The 18,618-nt window shown below is 41.0% G+C and overlaps 1 protein-coding gene and 1 pseudogene across 1 annotated transcript; both read right to left on the reverse strand.

The window, feature by feature from the left end:
* Positions 1-520: 520 nt before the first annotated feature.
* On the reverse strand, positions 521-5,313 carry LOC109904138 (asparagine synthetase domain-containing protein 1-like; annotated as a pseudogene).
* A 3,690-nt stretch (positions 5,314-9,003) lies between these two features.
* On the reverse strand, positions 9,004-15,532 carry si:ch211-136m16.8 (uncharacterized). Its single transcript, XM_020454095.2, has 6 exons — positions 15,245-15,532; positions 10,650-14,777; positions 10,080-10,287; positions 9,841-9,920; positions 9,635-9,732; positions 9,004-9,497 (listed from the first exon to the last, which is right to left on the reverse strand). Exons 1-6 carry the CDS (start codon positions 15,299-15,301, stop codon positions 9,422-9,424), a joined length of 4,647 nt encoding a protein of 1,548 aa, XP_020309684.1. The 5' UTR covers positions 15,302-15,532; the 3' UTR covers positions 9,004-9,421.
* Between the last annotated feature and the right edge of the window lie 3,086 nt (positions 15,533-18,618).

Raw genomic sequence — 18,618 nt, forward strand, 5'->3', positions numbered from 1 at the left:
GGAGAAACCCCTTCCCTCTGGGACCAAATCTAGAAGAGTAGTAAGTGCATTCTAACACTTTACTGTCCCTCTCTACAATATAACCAAATTCCTAGCTATGACTTGTTTTGCCCTCGGAAGGTTTATAATTGCAACATTAAAAAGACAGAAGTCACAGATAAACCTTTGTGTCACGATCGTCGTAGTTAGGAGACCAAAGCACAGGGTGATGTGAATACATCTTTTTTATGAAAGACGAAAAACCACGAAGTACACTAAACAAACAAAATAACAAGACGAACGTGACCGCTATCAAAACTGAGTGCAAACATGCAACATCACATAGACAATAACCCACGAAATACCCAAAGAAGATGGCTGCCTAAATATGGTTCCCAATCAGAGACAACAATAAACAGCTGCCTCTAATTGAGAAACAATCTAGGCAACCATAGACATACATAAACACCTACATGGTAAACCCCATAAACCTACATAACCCCTAGACAGTACCAAACACATACATCACCCATGTCACACCCTGACCTAACCAAAATATATAAAGAAAACAAAGAATACTCAGGTCAGGGCGTGACACTTTGGCTAATGTTATAAGGGATCAAACTGGGATCGAGTAATCTTTTTGCTGATAAGAGCAAACCGCATTCTACTTGATAAATATATAACCCTCCTAATTTTCTACAGTGTGTACATATTCATCTGTATGGAATGTGGCCGCCCTCATTATTAAGTTAGGCCTTTTCTTTCTTTTTTGCAGTGTCCTTGTTTCTACATGTTTTCCAAGAAAAGCCTTTATTGGAGGATGCTTTTCTTGACGGAAAGAAGGTAAACAGTTTGTAATTTCCTTAATTTGTGCTGGTAATCAATCCATAACTTGATGGATTTGAAACTTTTTTGTCAAGGCTCATTTCAAGGTACTATTTAAGATTGATGGTCAACATTCATGGCTGTAAAAACAATGCATTCTCTAAGCACACATTTCCTTTTCCCTCTACAGAAAGCCTGTGTATATTCATCAGATTTCTGGCCGTTTTGATGTGGGAAACCTTGCTTCCTATGTTTAACGTGACTGGTACTTCAGAGAAGATCTTCAAGGTGTGGGAAACCTTCCTTCCTATGTTTAATGTGACTGGTACTTCAGAGAAGACCTTTAAGATGTGAAGTCTTACACAATATAGCTTACTCAGGTGCATGTGTGAGATTGACAATGTGAAGAAAACAGCAACTTTGACTATTACAAAAACATATCAAGAGTAAATGTATTCAAATGAATTAAAACATGTCTGTTGATACTGTGACCCGAATTACAAGCATGACTTAGTTGGCTTATGTCAATACAGTGAACAAAGATAACATTCCTGATTAAATGTTCTGCTGACCTAAGTTGTGAGGAGTCTCTTGCACTTGTCTGACGCCTTCCCATGGCTGTTTTTTTCTCTTTGTGATGCGGGAACCAAACTGCATGGCTCTCTTAGGGAGTAGAGCAAAGGTCCCAAGGCCCAGCTCCTTGGCAGCCAGCCTGAGTAGTAGTTCCTCCCGACAAATCTGCCTTCTCGGGCCGTGGCAGGGCATTCAGGAAACACACCACATCCTCGTCCAAATAGGGAAGCCTATACAAAACCAACAAATAAATATAGCATGTGCGATTGCTTCAGTTCCTCAATGGCAATGCTAATAGAGCAACAACAAAAAAAGTACCTTTTAGTTGAACTCTTTCCTTGAGTAAATCAAGTGCATTGAAATTACTTAGGAACTGTGGCCACTTGGAGACACGAGTTAGTCCTCTCACTCAAACCCTTGTAAATGTTTTGTCTTGTGTTGCATCTATACCACATTTTCCAGTAATAGTCTTAAAGTTACTGAATGTATCCAGAGTATTTTCTGATTTCGTCATCAACAAATGCGGCGAAAAGCACAGTAAATTAAAAATGCACATAAAATCAACAGTGTAGTGTTTGGATTCAGACTTGTCAGGTGAACGGTTGTGTACTCACCTTTGGTCTAATAATTTTCCCATTATCTCTAAACTGTTCCCTTTCAATTGCTACGATGGTTATGCATATGTTTTTCATATTTCTTCTGTAAGAAACATTTAAATGCAGCCCCATCCATATAGGCCAATTTCCACAAGTGTAAAGGGTTAAACAAAAACTCTTTCTCTGAGCAATTGTATTCGTATAAAATAATATGAATTCCCTTTTTAACCCTAACCCTTTTTGATCAAGTTACTCATGGCCTCTTTCTGTGTTCCTATTTTTTTAATAATGGAAAATCTGCTTGCCACTGAAGAAGGACAGAAACTGTGACGACAGACTGGTGTGACTCAAATCAACATTTAAATTGGTGGTAATAAATGGGCATTAATCACTAAAACGAAAACAAATGTTATTGCTTAGTGTCCTATTCAGTACTTGCCTAGCCTCCTTCCCATGGTCCGCTATGATTCTGTCATCTCGAAATTAGATTCCTTGTAGAAATTCTGCCCAGCTCCATGGCCAGCTCTTGGACCAGACCCTAATGCCCAGAGGTCTTGAAGCGGACTCTGTGTCTGGAGTACCCTGCCTTCTGCTCATTGGCTACAAAACCTGTCAAAACCACTTGCAGACAGAGCAGTGGTTCGATTAGGCCTACATACTGTTGATCGAATTTACACCACGACCAAGCTAGCATAATTTTCTCAAAAAAGGAAAATACTTTATTCACATCTAAATGGCATGTTCCTTATTACTTTACCCATGTGATCTACAAAGGGGCGGCAGGTAGCCTAGTGGTTAGAGTGTTGAACTAGTAACCGGAAGGTTGCAAGAATCCCCGAGCTGACAAGGTAAAAATCTGTCGTTCTGCCCCTGAACAAGGCATTTAACCCACTGTTCCTAGGTCGTCATAAGAATTTGTTCTTAACTGACTTGCCTAGTTAAATAAAGGTAGAATAAAAAATAAATAAAAAGGACAAGACAAACACATCAGTAATACTGTACCTTGGCAGATGAAGGGCACCCCCCTCGGTTTGTTGCCTTCTGTGAGGAAGCCAGTTCCTTTCGCTGCAAACCACACAGCACATCCAATGCTGTCATCAAGCACAGTATCCAATGGGTGCACCAGGTGACAGATGAGATCCTGGCGAGTTTTCTGCAACTCCTTCTGGGGGACGTTGATTTCAACATAATTCAATTTTCTCTCAAGTGCTGAAGCTCTTGCAGGCCTGCTCTGCCAGTGATCATGTCTGGAATGTCAAAGGGGCTATACACATGGGAATCAGCAACATCCGTTTTAGAATCCATGGGCTTTGATTTGTGCATTTTGCTTTTCTTGGTAGACTCCTTCAGCACCTTTGGTTCTTGCAGTTTGAATGCCACATTCAGAAGGTCAATTGGTTGGTGGGTTGGGATGTGGCGGTCAGCCAAAATCATGGAATCAAGGAAATGATGGCAATTGCCGCTTCGTCATTGGTCGGTGGTGATGTCACCAGTGTATCAAAGAGAAGACACTGCACATGCCTCCATACTAGAGGTCGACTGATTAATCGGTATGGCCGATTTCAAGTTTTCATAACAATCGGTAATCGGCATTTTTGGACACCGATCATGGCAGATTACATTGCACTCCACGAGGAGACTGCTTGGCACACTGACTACCTGTTATGCGCGTACAGCAAGGAGCCAAGGTAAGGTGCTAGCTAGCATTAAATGTATCTTATAAAAAACGATCAATCTTAACATAATCACTAGTTAACTACACATGGTTGATGATATTACAAGTTTATCTAGCTTGTCCTGCGTTGCATATAATCGATGCGGTGCCTGTTAATTTATCATTTATCATCGCCAAACGGGTGATTTAACAAGCGCATTAGCGAAAAAAGCACTGTCGTTGCACCAATGTGTACCTAACCATAAACATCAACGCCTTTCTTAAAATCAATACACAAGTATATATTTTTAAACCTGCATATTTAGTTTAGTTTTAACTAGGGAAATTGTGTCACTTCTCTTGCGTTCTGTGCAACAGAGTCAAGGTATATGCAGCAGTTTGGGCCGCCTGGCTCATTGCGAACTGTGTGAAGACTATTTTTTCCTAACAAAGACAGAAAACTTCGCCAAACGGGAGGATTTAACAAAAGCGCAAGGTTTATATTTTTTTTAAACCTGCATATTTAGTTAAAAGAAATTCAGGTTAGCAGGCAATGTTAAACTAGGGAAATTGTGTCACTTCTCTTGCGTAATTATGACATAACATTGAAGGTTGTGCAATGTAACAGCAATATTTAGACTTATAGATGCCACCCGGTAGATAAAATATGGAACAGTTCTGTATTTCACTGAAAGAATAAACGCTTTGTTTTCTAAATGATAGTTTCCGGATTTGACCATATTAATGACCTAAGGCTCGTATTTCTGTGTGTTATTATATTATAATTAAGTTTATCATTTGATAGAGCAGTCTGACTGAGAGGTGGTAGGCAGCAGCAGGCTCGTAAGCATTCATTCAAACGGCACTTTACAGCGTTTGCCAGCAGCTCTATGACTTCAAGCCTATCAACTCCCAAGATTAGGTTGGCAATACTAAAGTGCCTATTAGAACATCCAATAGTCAAAGGTATATGAAATACAAATTGTATAGAGAGAAATAGTCCTATAATAACTACAACCTAAAACTTCTTACCTGGGAATATTGAAGACTCGTGTTATAAGGAACCACCAGCTTTCATATGTTCTCATGTTCTGAGCAAGGAACTTAAACGTTAGCTTTTTTACATGGCACATATTTCACTTTTACTTTCTTCTCCAACACTTTGTTTTTGCATTATTAAACCAAATGGAACATGTTACATTATTTATTTGAGGCTAAATTTATGTTATTGGTGTATTATAATAAGTTAAAATAAAAGTGTTCATTCAGTATTGTTGTAATTGTCATTATTACAAATATATAGATAGAAATCGGCCGGTTAATCGTTATCAGCTTTTTTTGGTCCTCCAATAATCGGTATCGGCGTTGACAAATCATAATCGGTCGACCTCTACTCTGTACTGCCTCACTGAAAACATCAATAAGACTATTCACCACAAAAGTTCTCTCATCAGACTCCAGCAACACCTCCAGGTCTTTAACTGAGGCTTGTGAGCTCGGATCATGTTCTTCCTCCTTTGACAACTGAGGGATTATCTTGTTCAGTGAGCAAACTGGAGAGGTTAGGGAGAATTAATTAGGGAGAGACCTGAATTGTTCATCACTGCTGAGGTGTTCCTGGGGATACGCTCCAACTTGGATTCCTGACTAATAGATGACAGACTCTCACCTGCGTGAACCCATGGATAAACTTCAAAGGTCAAAGAGCCAGACTCTGCAAAGGTAAATTCTGTAAACACCTACTGCTGGAACCTCTTGCCACTATGGTGGTCTGTCAGAGCCAGGGAGATGGGCAGCCACAGATGTCATAGTGAAAGACTTCTCCTCAGCGGCATATTGCCAAAGCAAGCTTCGCCGGCCAAAGTCGTCTCTCCTAAACCAGAGATAGTGTCCGGCCTGTTGGTAATAGGTAAAAGTCCAGGGTCCACAAAGTTTGGCCAGGACAGACAGGATCTCTGTAGGGCTGTCACAGGCTGTGAGATGGTGGCCAATAACATCAGTGTCATTATCTTCTGGTCTCAATGACAGTCCACCAAAAACCTCTCCGTTCCACATCAATACATTCCTGTTACTGTCTTGTGCTGGCTGAGGTGAAAGTCCATCTCATGTGAAGTACACGAGCAGAGAACAGACACTGGTAGTGGGGATTTTAAGCTTTTTTGGTGATACGACTGGAGTTAAGCCCTCTATTCCTTAGGTGTTCCTGCATACTCTTCTCCAGCATACAACAGATATCACACATATTTATAGCTAGTGTAACAGTATAACTTTAGACCGTCCCCTCGCCCATACCCGGGCGCGAACCAGGGACCCTCTGCACACATCAACAACAGTCACCCACGAAGCATCGTTACCCATCGCTCCACAGAGCAAGGGGAACCACTACTTCAAGGTCTCAGAGCAAGTGACGTCACTGATTGAAACGCTATTTAGCGCGCACCACCGCTAACTAGCTAGCTATTTCACATCCGTTACATTCACCCCCCTTTTGACCACCTCCTTTTCCGCAGCAACCAGTGATCCGGGTCACGGCACCAATGTAACAGTATAACTTTAGACCGTCCCCTCGCCCATACCCGGGCGCGAACCAGGGACCCTCTACACACATCAACAACAGTCACCCTCGAAGCATCGTTACCCATCGCTCCACAAAAGCCGCGGCCCTTGCAGAGCAAGGGGAACCACTACTTCAAGGTCTCAGAGCAAGTGACGTCACCGATTGAAACGCTATTTAGCGCGCACCACCGCTAAAAAAGCTAGCGTTTCATATCCGTTTCACTAGGAAGGCTTCATTTGTATTCCCCTCCCAGATTGTGTAGAGTTCGACATATCCTGGACCTTCTTCATGTTGACCAGTTCCTCTGAGGGAAGAAAAGTTCACAGGTTAGTCTATCTATGGCTAAGAGAAAACTAAACTTGTAAAATAATATGAAACTTGTATGCACTTTGGCCTACTTTTGCATGAACCAAGAGTCTGCACTCTGTCTGCCAAGAAGAATAGGTTACTGTTGGGCTGTTGGACATAGACGCTCTGAAATAAATATGGATGAAGATTAGCAAATGTCCGTAAATTATGGTCTGACAATAGCATATTTGTTAGAGCAATCAGTGGGTTTTAAACTAATTAAATTAGTTAACCCTGTTTTACCCTATTTTTACGCAGATTGGAGCTCATCAATCACCATTTTATGTGCCTTGATCTACAGAAACATTTCACTTTCAGTGAGAAAACCTTATATAGCTAGCTACAGACATGAAGTCAATTCAGAGAACCTTTATAAGATGGCATAGCCAACGTTTGCCAAAGAGCTAGCTAGCTACTGTAGCTAGATGCTCAGACATTTGACAAGTCAACAACCCATTATACCTTGTAGTTTATTTCCTCCTTCAGCGTAGACTCTTCCTCAGTAAAGTTTTCGTTCTCTTTCTGGTTCTTTGCAGACATTTTGATGAGGGAGCTAATATACAAAGATAGTAGCGAATATAGTAGCTAAATTGATTATTTATTAGTTAGCTTGCAGAGACCAAAAAAATGGTTGTCACTAGTTACTAGTTAAAGCCACAAAGTCAAAATTGTCTATATCATAAAAATTCATGAAAACAGCGCCTCCAGAGAGGTGCGAGTTGCTGCCTTTCGGGACCCTTTGCTTGGGACGTCCCAACGATCCTGGATAGCACCAGAGAGGAAGAGGCGAAGTGAGAGGGATAACTGGTGCCACAATCTGTCTTTGCCAGCAGGTGTAGTTTTCTTTTCGCTCACCAAGCGAGTTGTTTTTGTATCAAGGTCAATGAGAGTGTCGAATTTGGTTAACAAAACATGTAATGGCTTATTTGAACTAATATAATTTTCTTAATGAGTTGGTTGTTACCAATGGCGATTTTATCATGTACATCTTGGTGGGGCAAAAAAAAAAAAAAAAACATGTGGGATGCATGCCAGCAAAGCCACTACACAACACTAAACAATACATGAATTGCATTATAACGGTGACAAACAGTGCCCACAAACTGTTAGGGCCTACATAAATCTGTCCCAACAGCAGAGTCCCAACACCTTACCACTGCTACAGTTCATTCAGACTAATTTACAGTTCATTCAGACTTGCTTAAACAAATGTGGTATCTACTGACAATTGAGATGTACAAATACGTCCGACAAGCGGATAAGATGCAATCCGTAATTTCGATTAAGACTTTGAGCGAGCGACAACGGACGTGGTCAATATAACTATTTGTTAAGCACTTTTGAAATGTACAGCATCATAATTCAGAACATGGGCTGTTCTTAAAGTGTACGCACTGTACCAGTCAGAACAGTAGGATAAATAAAGGGGGCATATAAACAGACAATGAAAGCTCTTACAATATTCAATTATTACATTTCTCTAAAACAGGTTATAGGCTATTTGTGCACCACCAAGTTAGAACAGTCGGTGAAATTATGAGGTGAAAATAGACTAAATTATTAGGGTAAAGCACATTGAATGGCGTTTGGGTCTTCGTGTGTCAAAAAATATACGTCATATAACACTATTTCCCGCATTAAATTAAGCCTTTAATTTGACACGTGAAATAACAACATTCTATTCAAGAATGTTGTGTGTGCTGAATTTGCACGTGCAAACCAAGCACCACAACTACTAACATTATGTTTACAATACTGTGTTGGTGAAAATAGACCAAATTATTAGGGTGAGGTACTAACAGTTTACTACACAACATACACTTAGTATTACTTTCTTAGCTACAGTACACATTTCTCCCTTGCATATGACATTTATGCAGAAGAATTCAATACATTTTTGGACACTTGTGCAAGTGGCGTAGCGGGCCTTTGTAGGCAAATTTTGTCATCAAAGTCTGGCATTCTCTGGATTAATGGCGGGAACTTGGAAGAGAAAAAAAACAGCCACTCCATTGAATAGCAGGCTAACGTTGGTGGTTTCTTTGCAACGCTTGCAGTTAGCCACTGATTCCTTCCAAACAACTCATTGCTGAATTTGCGATTTCCAACTTGTGTAATCTTTATGTACAACGGCCGATGAGCACCGATACATTTTTATCTATAATTTCTCTTCATTATTTCTCTTCATATGACATGAATTAAAAATGATTGTCGATTTGATGACAGAAAGCACTGAGCTAGGCTGAAACACCTGCATAGGAGTTGCCTTACTGAAGAAAGCAAAAACAATACCATGTTTGTATGCAGCTTTATTAACTCAATAACATTTTTTTTTTTTTTTTGACATTGTTTGCAAACTGATATGTGACATATTAATGCCAAAATTACAAGCGAACAGGCAAGCCCCCCCCAAAAATAAACAGTTTTTAAAAATATAATGAATCTTAAGGTTTATATAACAGCTTCATAAGACCAATCAGTATAGGCAATTATAGGCTATCCCAAATATCAAGACGCTATAGCTGGTTTCCCTGTAGGTAACTACAGTAGCAACAGCAATAATTAGCACGGAAATAATGCATAAGAGATGTATTTTTGCTGGAACAAACCCACTGATGAAGAAATAAACAAATGTCACAAATAGTCTTCTTGATTCAATTTAATGCCTTGAGCAGTCAACTTTTTTTATCACACCAGTTTTTAAAAACCCTCTGGAACAAGTAAACACTGTCCAAAATAAAAATATATTAATTTTTTTGAAAATGTTTATACAAAGATATTCAAAAGAAATAGACAAAGATAGTTTTAAATAAAATGGAGATACTTATGATGAATTAAAACCCATTGTTCATGGACCATGGTTCACCAATGAGAAAAAAGGTCCTGTCAATCATCTCCGCTCTCTTTTGGAGTCTTCTTCAGCTTGTTCTTCAGCTCATTCATCATCAGGGGATTTCCAAATCTGGTGGATATATATTTAACAAAAGGTGTTATAATAAAAAGAGAGTGACATTCATGTAGGAGATATCTCCATATAAAAGTGATTTCAAACAAGAAATTAAGAGAATCTTGTAGAAAATAGTTCAATTGATTCCCTACCCTGGATGCCTAGGCGGTGTCCATTTAGTTTTGCGCTCCTCTTGCGTCTCGTCTTTCTTGGGAGATTCATCCCTTACATCTGGCTCGAGCTCAGATTTCTGTTGAATAGATGACATTGCCAAATTAAATTAAGAGTCAGAATAATAAACATACTACTAGACCTATTCAAAGGTTGAGCTCAAAAAGTGCAAGTATCTGATTGGTACCTGAGGGATATTTTCGGTGTTATTTTCACCTATCACCCCCTTTCCGGTCTTTCTTAAGATGGGGGGCCCTGCACCGAGTCCTGAACAACGTCATAGCAACACAAACAACAAAGAAAGATATCCATTCACACTTAAATCTGGGCATCATCCATTATCTGTCATAGAACATTGTGTCACCAACGATAACAGAATGAAAGAACACATATACATTAAATTCCTCTTTTCTCTGTTAAACTTACCAGGTAGTTTGATTCCGATGCCGCCCATGCCCCTCATTGGTATTCCTGTTGGGCCTCTGACTGGAATGTGTACGGTGGGTTTTGAAGGGGAGGGGGTCAAAGATGGCATCTCTAGAAGAGTACGGGGATCCCTGGGTGGACGGGCATGTGGATTCTTGAGGGCAATGCGAGACTTTTGAGCAGTGAAGTCCAAAGCGGAGGCGTCAAACTGCAATGGTATGATAAACAACTGATTTACTAACAAGTTTTCAAATTCATAACATCCTTTTAAGATTAAGCTATCAAGCTTAATTTCGATAACATAAAAATAAGCGAAACAAATCCAATAAAATATATGAAATGGACTAACATTTGCTTTATCTCTTATGATTAGACATCACAATCGTGATGTATTTCATAGCATTCTTTTAAAGGGATACTTCAGGATTTTGGCAATGAGGCCCTTTATCTACTTCCCCAGAGTCAGATGAACTTGTGGATACCATTTTAAAAAATGAGGAAGTTGTGGATTTTGGCCTCATTGCCAAAAATCCTGAAGTATCCCTTTAATAGGGAAAGTATTATCATTACCTGAAGCTGAAGACTTTGGTCTACATTTTTGGTTCCGGACGGGGAACTGAATCCTGCTTTTGCACCCTCCCCTCTGTTTTCCTCTGGTAATCCTGCATCTGTTTCCACAGTTTCCCCAGACTGCCCAACCTGGGATTTCTCTATTATTCCATCCTCGATCTCCGGTAGTTGACCCTGTGATCCAAAATCTGTCTGCCTCGATAAAACAGGCCCTGTCTTCACAACTTCCTCTGTTACCAAAGCCTCGGTCTCATCGTTTTCCCAAAATAATCCTACCTCAATTTCCAGTGATTTGTTTTCCGTGTTATCTCCTGCCTTCTCTTTTAACACAGCCTCTGTCGCCTCTGAAAGTTCAGCCTCTAGCATTATCAGAGCCGTTGTATTTTTCACTAATTCTGTGTCTGACACATCTGTTTCCTCTGATAATCCAGCATCTACGGTCTCCTCTGATAATCCAGACTCTTTCTCCACATCTGGTATTTCTGTGTAAATATCCTTTAATCCAGCCTCACTGTCCACTGATTCTTCAGATAATCCAGCCTCTGATATTTCATGTGATCTGGACTCCAGTGACTTGTCTGATGAGTCCGTATCCATCTCTACTGTTTCCACCGACAGCACAGACTCTGTTCTCACATGTAGTATGTCTTCTTCTATGTTCTTCTGTAACCCATACTTGGTCTCTACTAAATCAGTCTCTATCTCCTCTGAAAATCTGACCTCTGTCACATCTGTGTCCTCTGATGAATCAGCACCTGTTCTATTCATTTTTTCCAATTGCTCTATCTTTGGCCTAACTTCCTCTGGTAATTCGGCTTCTGTCCTCACTAATCCAATTTCTGCCTCCACCGTATCCTCAGCCTCAGATTCCACTAAATCCTCTATATCTGTCTCCACCGTTGGCTCTGTCTCAATACTCTGTATTTTTGTCTCTTTGTCCTTCTGTGATCCAGACTCAGTCTCAGATAATTCCTCCAATAATTCAGACCCAATCGCTGTCGTTTCCAGAAAAATTCTGGCCTCTGTGTCAACTATTCCAGACTCTGTTTCCTCTGATGGTGATTCCTCAATCTTCATATCAAGTATTGCTGCTTCTGTCTCATTCATGATTCCCTTTTCGGGCTCCAATGTTTCCCCAGCCCCTGGCTCCACTAATTCTTTCATTAATGTAGCTTTTATATTATATTTTTCCTCTGATAATTCATCTTCTGTGTCCTGTGATAGTACAACTTCTCCACAAACCATTTCCTCAAATAATTTGGCCTCTATTTCTGTCGAATCTGGTAATCCAGCCTCTACCATTCCCTGTGATTTAGTCCCAGCCTCAGATGATTTGTCTGATAATCCATTGTCTGTTTCCAGTGACTCATTAGATGACACAGCCTTTGTCTCTGTGAGAAACACAGCCTCTGTGTGAATTGATGATGGGTACAATGTCATGTTCATTGATAATCCTGCCTCTGTCGTCACAGTTCTTTCTGATGATGCAGTTTCAGTTCTCACATCTGGTATTTCTGCCTCATGTTTTTTCACTAATCCAGATTCTGTTTCCAACATGACCCGAGCCTCAGATTCCACTAATTCCTCTGTGTTTGTCTCCATTGACAGCACAGTCACTGTCCTCACCTCTGGTGTGTCTACCTCGGTCCCCTTTTGTAACCCTTCCGCCACAGTTTCTCTTAGCAATCCAAAATTGGTATCTGCTGATTCCTGCATTGATCCAGACTCTGTCTCATCTTTGTCCTCTGATGGCACAACCCCGGTCCTCACTTCTGGTATTTCTGCCTGTGTCTCCTTCACTGATTCAAATTCTGTCCCCACTGTCTCCCCTGCCTTTGACTCCATCCATCCCTCTCTAAACTCGGCCTTTATCTCCTCTGTCTCTTTGTATAATCCAGCCTCTGTTCTCAGTGTCTCATCTGATAAACAAACATATGTCTCTGCGGCTTCCTCTGACAGTCCTAACTCAATCTCCATCGGTTTGTGTGATTCAGCCTTTGTCTTCGCTAGGTCCTCTAGTATTTGAGTATCTGTTTCATTCAGAGATACGGAATCTGTTCTCTCCGTTTCCCCCAGTGATTTCGCTGCTTTCGTGACTGTGTGCTCGTCTACCACTGTATCAGAGGCATTCTCAATATCCTCACTTTCAAATAATCCTTCAACAGTTTTCGGGTCTTCTTTCCCTTCCATGAGTTCACTCACTGGTGAATTATCCGATTTAAAACTAGTTCCAGTGTTCTCTACACCTTCTAACCCTTTGGTATCACTTTCGGTGTGTGCTTCTTGTAAACGGGTGGTGTTGACTTCAGCGCCGCCAACTTCCAGGATCTTCGGTGCCGTATTCTCGTCTAACTCTTTGCCATTGTTGATTTCAGGAATTTCCTCTCGAGTTTCTTCACACGCTACACGTTTTGGCTCCTGAGCCACAACAAGGTCCTCACATAGCCCAGGGGAAATGTATTTTGCCACGCCTCTGATTTCCACTCTATTGTCAACCACTGAAATACGTTTTCCCTCCACTTCATTAAGGGGGTCTTCGTCTTCCTTTGAAATCTTGTCTTCCTGTAGTTTATTTTTCTCCACTACAACATTTCTCTCCTGATAAAAGAAAGTGTCCAGCCCAGTCACTTTATCTTTCACATCCTCTGCCTCTGTATCCGTCTTCGTCCCAATACCGATTGCAACATCTTCTATCTTGTTACTGCCCCCGTCCTCAAACACTTTGGATCCATCCTCTGATACCTCTTCTTTTCTTTCCTCTAACACTGTGCTGTCAATTCTTTCAGTGTTGCCCTCCATTCTCTGCTCGTCTCTAACAATAGTTATCTCATCATTTGACACAAAGACTCTTTTGTCATAGGCCATTGGCAATTCCAACTCTGCCTCTGAAACAAAGATGTCCTGGCCTCTTCCCAATGTTCTGTCTTCGTCTGATAATCCTCCACAAAGTGGTCGTGGGTTGGGGTCATTTTCTTGATCAAACCTCTCTACAGTTCCTTCATCAAACTTCAAACGATTGTCACCATATTCATGTTTGTTATTGTTTTCTGAGACTTGGAAATCATTGTACGGTCCAAAGCCCCTGTCCAATATCTCTTCCTGTTCTCTTCTGCCCATCTCTTCTATTGCTCTATTCTCTTCCTCTCTCTCCTCCTTCCTCCCAAATTCTTCCATGTCCATGTCATTCTTCGCTTCATTACCATCTCGACTCAGTTTGTCTTTGATTACACACAGATCATCGCTATTCTCCCCTCCCGCTGAGAATTCTACTATTTCTGCTACTTTCCACCCTTCTTTGCCTGTCTCCATGAAGAGTACTTCCGTTTCTTTCTCTCCATCGTTTTCATTTAATTTGACCATGGTTTCATCCTCTGTACATTGCACATCGTGTTTCATTAATCTGTCCTTATTTTCCTTGTCTCCATTCTTATCCAAAAGTGTGGCAGGTTCAGCACAGGCTGATGTAAGGTTTGGGGACTCTATATCAAAATGTATTTCTCCATCTCTATTGTTTTCATGTTCTTCTGTTTTGGTTCCTTCTTCACCATAGGGGAATTCTTCAGTAACTTCTTCAGGGATTTCTTCTTCCTCCGCTTTTCTTTCTGCCACTGCACCTCTTAATCTATTTGCTTCAGCACAGTTGTAACTGTCAGTCTGTCCTTGTGCTCCCTGGCCCTCTGACCTTTCAGATGTCGGCTCTCTAAATAAGATCGGGATCCCAGTGACTACCACTGATTGGACCCCTTTCCCCATATTTAATTCTTCTTTAGTAACATGCTGGATTGTGCCTTTATTTTCTGTTCGGTCCACATGCTCTTGTTTTATATCATGCCCCTCCGGGGATGATTTGCTATCACTCCCTCTGTTGGATTGTCCAGTGTATTGCACATTGTCTTTGCCGAGGCCTGGACCAATGATGACATTGCACTGTTCCCAGGCAACAACAGATCTTGGTTTCTTAACCTCAGAGCCTGTTTCAAAAGTGACCTCAGTTTCCTTTATCTCATTTTTCGCACCATATCCATGGTCGTCTGTTTGTTGTGCAGCAGTGGCTTCCTGTCTTGAGCTTGTGTCATTGTTAATGGACTCTGGGCTTAGATACCTCCCCACAACTTCCGTAAAGTAGTTCTGTTTGTATGTGTGAGTGTGAGTGTGAGTGTGAGTGTGTGTGTGTGTGTGTGTGTGTGTGCGCGCATGTGTGTGTGTGTGTGTGTGCGTGCGCGCATGTGTGTGTGTGTGTGTGTGTGTGTGTGTGTGTGTGTGTGTGTGTGTGTGTGTGAGTGTGTGTGAAAGAGAGAGAGAGAGAGAGAGAGAGAGAGAATTACTCTGTTAATGTCATTTACTTCCTTGTCCAAATATGATAACATATAACATAACATTACATCAATCCAGGTACAGTGAAATAGAGTTAATGCAATCATTGTGTTTTTCTCCTCATTGGGGAAGTTCTCAATTCAAACTAATTGTTCATCAACAAATTATTAAGTAGTCTAAAATATATCTATTGTAATTATAACAATAGGAAATAATGAACCAATCACGGTAGGCTATAAAAATAGTGCCCTGTAGTAAATTATTTCAGCGCAGAAACTCACCCAAACTGTCCAGAAAGTCCTCCCAGCACGAGTGAGGGGGCTTGCTGGTGAGTCCATCTTTTGGTGTTTCAGTGGCTTTTTTCGATAAGATAATACACTTCTCTTCAGAGTAGACTACAACAAAGTAACTGCAACCTGAGGTAGCCTACTTCTTCTTGATAGGCCTATTAATTATTTTGTCAAACGAGGACAAAAAAAAAATCCCATTAGTAAATTGTCAAATAGACCTATTAACTTTTCCAGAGGTCTAAACGCGAGCAAATGTAAATGAGAATTTTGGTAACAGCTCTTATGTAGTTCCTGACGCTGAGATGTCCGGTTACGCGTCATTGCGTTAGTGGAAACCAAGACTGTTCTCAGGGCAGGCCTGGTTGCAGTTAGATATGTTCCAGTCACACCAGGGACAATTTTAGCTAACCCTACACCTTTTCCTATCCTTAACTTAATTATCCTAACCTGTCACGTTAAAATGATCCTAAACTGCCATGAGAACAAGTCTTGGTTTCAACTAATGTGATACAGGTATACAGCAGGAAGATGATAAAGTCGCGTTCAAATGCTACTCTAAACTTGGAAACTCGTATGACAAGTTTAAGCAAAGATGATCTATTATATTGACAAGATGGTCGAGTGACTTCTCTAACAATGGAAATATATGTATTCAAATATGGAAGAGAGGCGCGATCAGGTGGGACCATTCTAGCCAACTGGCAGATAGGCGTGTGAAGACTGGCACAACTCCGATACAAGGTAGTTTTTTTCAAAGTTGTCGAAATGCCACGTGCGTCCATTTATATCAGTGCATTTTAAACAAACTAACCATTACGAAACTTATATTTGATCAAATAAGCATCATGTAGAATATTAGCAATTACATTTATTCTTAACCAAATTTGCCGCTGTCATTGACCAAAAATAAGAATTTGTATATGGAGTAAACCCTCTCTCCTCTCCTCTCTGGTTTAGTCACGTCGCACCCTCATCATTGCAGGAAGCGCAATAGTCAGGCACTGTGGTTTCCTCATAATACACGTACAACCTAACGTTAGCGGTAAAACCTGATAATGGTTCCGATTGTTTTGACCATGTAATTCTCGCTCAGACAAGGTGAGTTCGCAATATATTCGCCTCAATTTACTCTCCATATTCTAACTGGAAATTAGCAACAGAGAAGACCTCAGCAAGACAACACATTCCTGCAGGAAGCTCCTGAACCTCATCTCTAGCACACTGTCAGCTACACTTCACCAGCGCGATCTGTGCCCAAGCCATGAATTTGTCCCCTTTTTCTGTCTAGCTAGCCACTGACTACACTCTAGTTAGCAGAATATTTAAAAAATAATTTTGTTTTACTTCGCCTCAATAATTGTTTGTACAGGATGTTGACTTTGGTGTCTATTTCAGACCTTATGGCATAAGAGCATTAAAAGGGTAAGTCTGCCATGTTGAGAAGTGCAGCTATAGTGAAAGACAATTTACTGGTTTGGTGTGGGCCAGCATGAGAGATACAGTTTATCCTGTGTCAGTGAGTGTAGCTATTAAGTTAAGTTTGAGCATCTTAGCAATACAATGTCTTCTATACAGCTGTCAACATTCTACAAGGAAAGAGCCAATTAATCAGTGGTATAATCATTAACCAGATTACCCCGGATACCAGAATTTGATGAGTGATAACTCAGTTTTAGAATGAATCTAAAAACCTATTGACATTCAAAATAGACTTTGTTTAGACATTCAGACTCTATTATAGTTTTATAACCAGAGACAAATCTTCAAAGGCACAGAATTTATTTATTCGGAGTGGTACATGCATTCACACAGTCTTGATTTATGGGATCCTTCCCAATATATGATTGATATGTCATAAAATCCCAAGTTCTTACTTAAAAGTTTATGGAAAAACTGTACTTGTCCTCATATTCTACAGCTGTAATGTCATCAATCAAATCAAACGTATTTATATAGCACATTTCTTACAACAAATGCATTTCAAGGTGTTCAGTCGTTGGATGCGGTGTTGTCTATAAAGTGGGGCACATATAACGAAAAGGAGGGCATCAAGGCATTCAAAATGTCTACAGGGATGGATGTGCTGGAGTCATGGCTTTGGGTCACTGAGTCTGGGATCCTGGGAGCCTCACCGGATGGTCACAGCAGTGGTGAAGGTCAAGTGTCCCTATGGTGCAAGCAAGGGACCTTACTGTTTCAGTATGATATGTTGGATAAATGAATAAAGACAGACACCAATGTCAAGTTCAATAGCCTTGTTCAAGCATTGTACAAATTCCTACACGCGGAGTCCAGGGAACAGTCCGGCTAGTCGATTACCTATCAACTAGACTCCGTAAAATCATCCTATTCAATAGAAAGTGCAAACATAACGGCATAACATTCAGTTATTAACAGTCAAGTCATAACAATTGAAAAAGCAAGACATTTTCTTTTTACTTCAGTTATCATCTCTTTTTTTAATTTAAGTTTATTTTGATTTATTTTTATAAAACAGAGGACAAGTTAACACAGTCTCTTGCTTACAGAGTAAGCCTGTCCTATGGCTTGCACAGCCAACCCTCCCATGAGTAAGTATTTGCTCTGACAGGGGTAAGATTAGGGCCACGAGCTGGAGAGCATGGTGGGGTAGATCCCTCACCTTCAGTTGGCTCATGTTTCAATTCTGTGCCCCTTGCCCTTAGGCCTGGACTCTGATACAGCTCATCTAGGTGAGTGTATGGTGTGTTCTGGTTTGTCTGTTCTGCTATGCGCAGATCCACCCGATTGCGACAATAGAGGGAGCCACCAACATCCACCAGGTAATAACGTGGTGCAACTCTGTAGGCACGTGCCCAGCTTCCAAAGTCCTGTGTGGTCTCCCGTCAGTGGTTTCATCCTTATCGTTTCACCCACCTCCAGCTCTGGTAGGTCTCGCACAGTCTGGTCGTAGAAGCACTTAGCGGGCTGCTTTTTGTGACGCAGTTGTCCGTGACGCCAACCATGACGCAGGGCTCAAGTAGCTTGTTAGCTGCGGGGATAGTAGTCTTCAGACATCTGGACAGAAGGTGTTGTGCTGGGCTGCTGTTCATGTTTTCGGTGGGTGTGTTCCTCCACTGTAAGATCACTTTCCATGGGTCGTTGCAGTCATGCAATTTTTTTTTTTTGCAATCTTGACAGCTGACTCTGCCTTGCCATTTGCTTTTGGGTGTCTTGGAGAGAAGGTCACGTGGTCAAACACCCATTCTGAGGCGAAACTCTTGAACTGTGCAGTGAATTGTGGGCCATTGTCCGTGATGACCTTGTCAGGCTGACCTTGCCTTGCAAACTACGCCTTGCAGCGCTTTATGACCGCCTCTGCAGACAAGTCAGGGAGCAGTTAGGCG

Source organism: Oncorhynchus kisutch, linkage group LG2 (genome assembly GCF_002021735.2).
Source record: "Oncorhynchus kisutch isolate 150728-3 linkage group LG2, Okis_V2, whole genome shotgun sequence".
Classification (NCBI taxonomy): domain Eukaryota; kingdom Metazoa; phylum Chordata; class Actinopteri; order Salmoniformes; family Salmonidae; genus Oncorhynchus; species Oncorhynchus kisutch.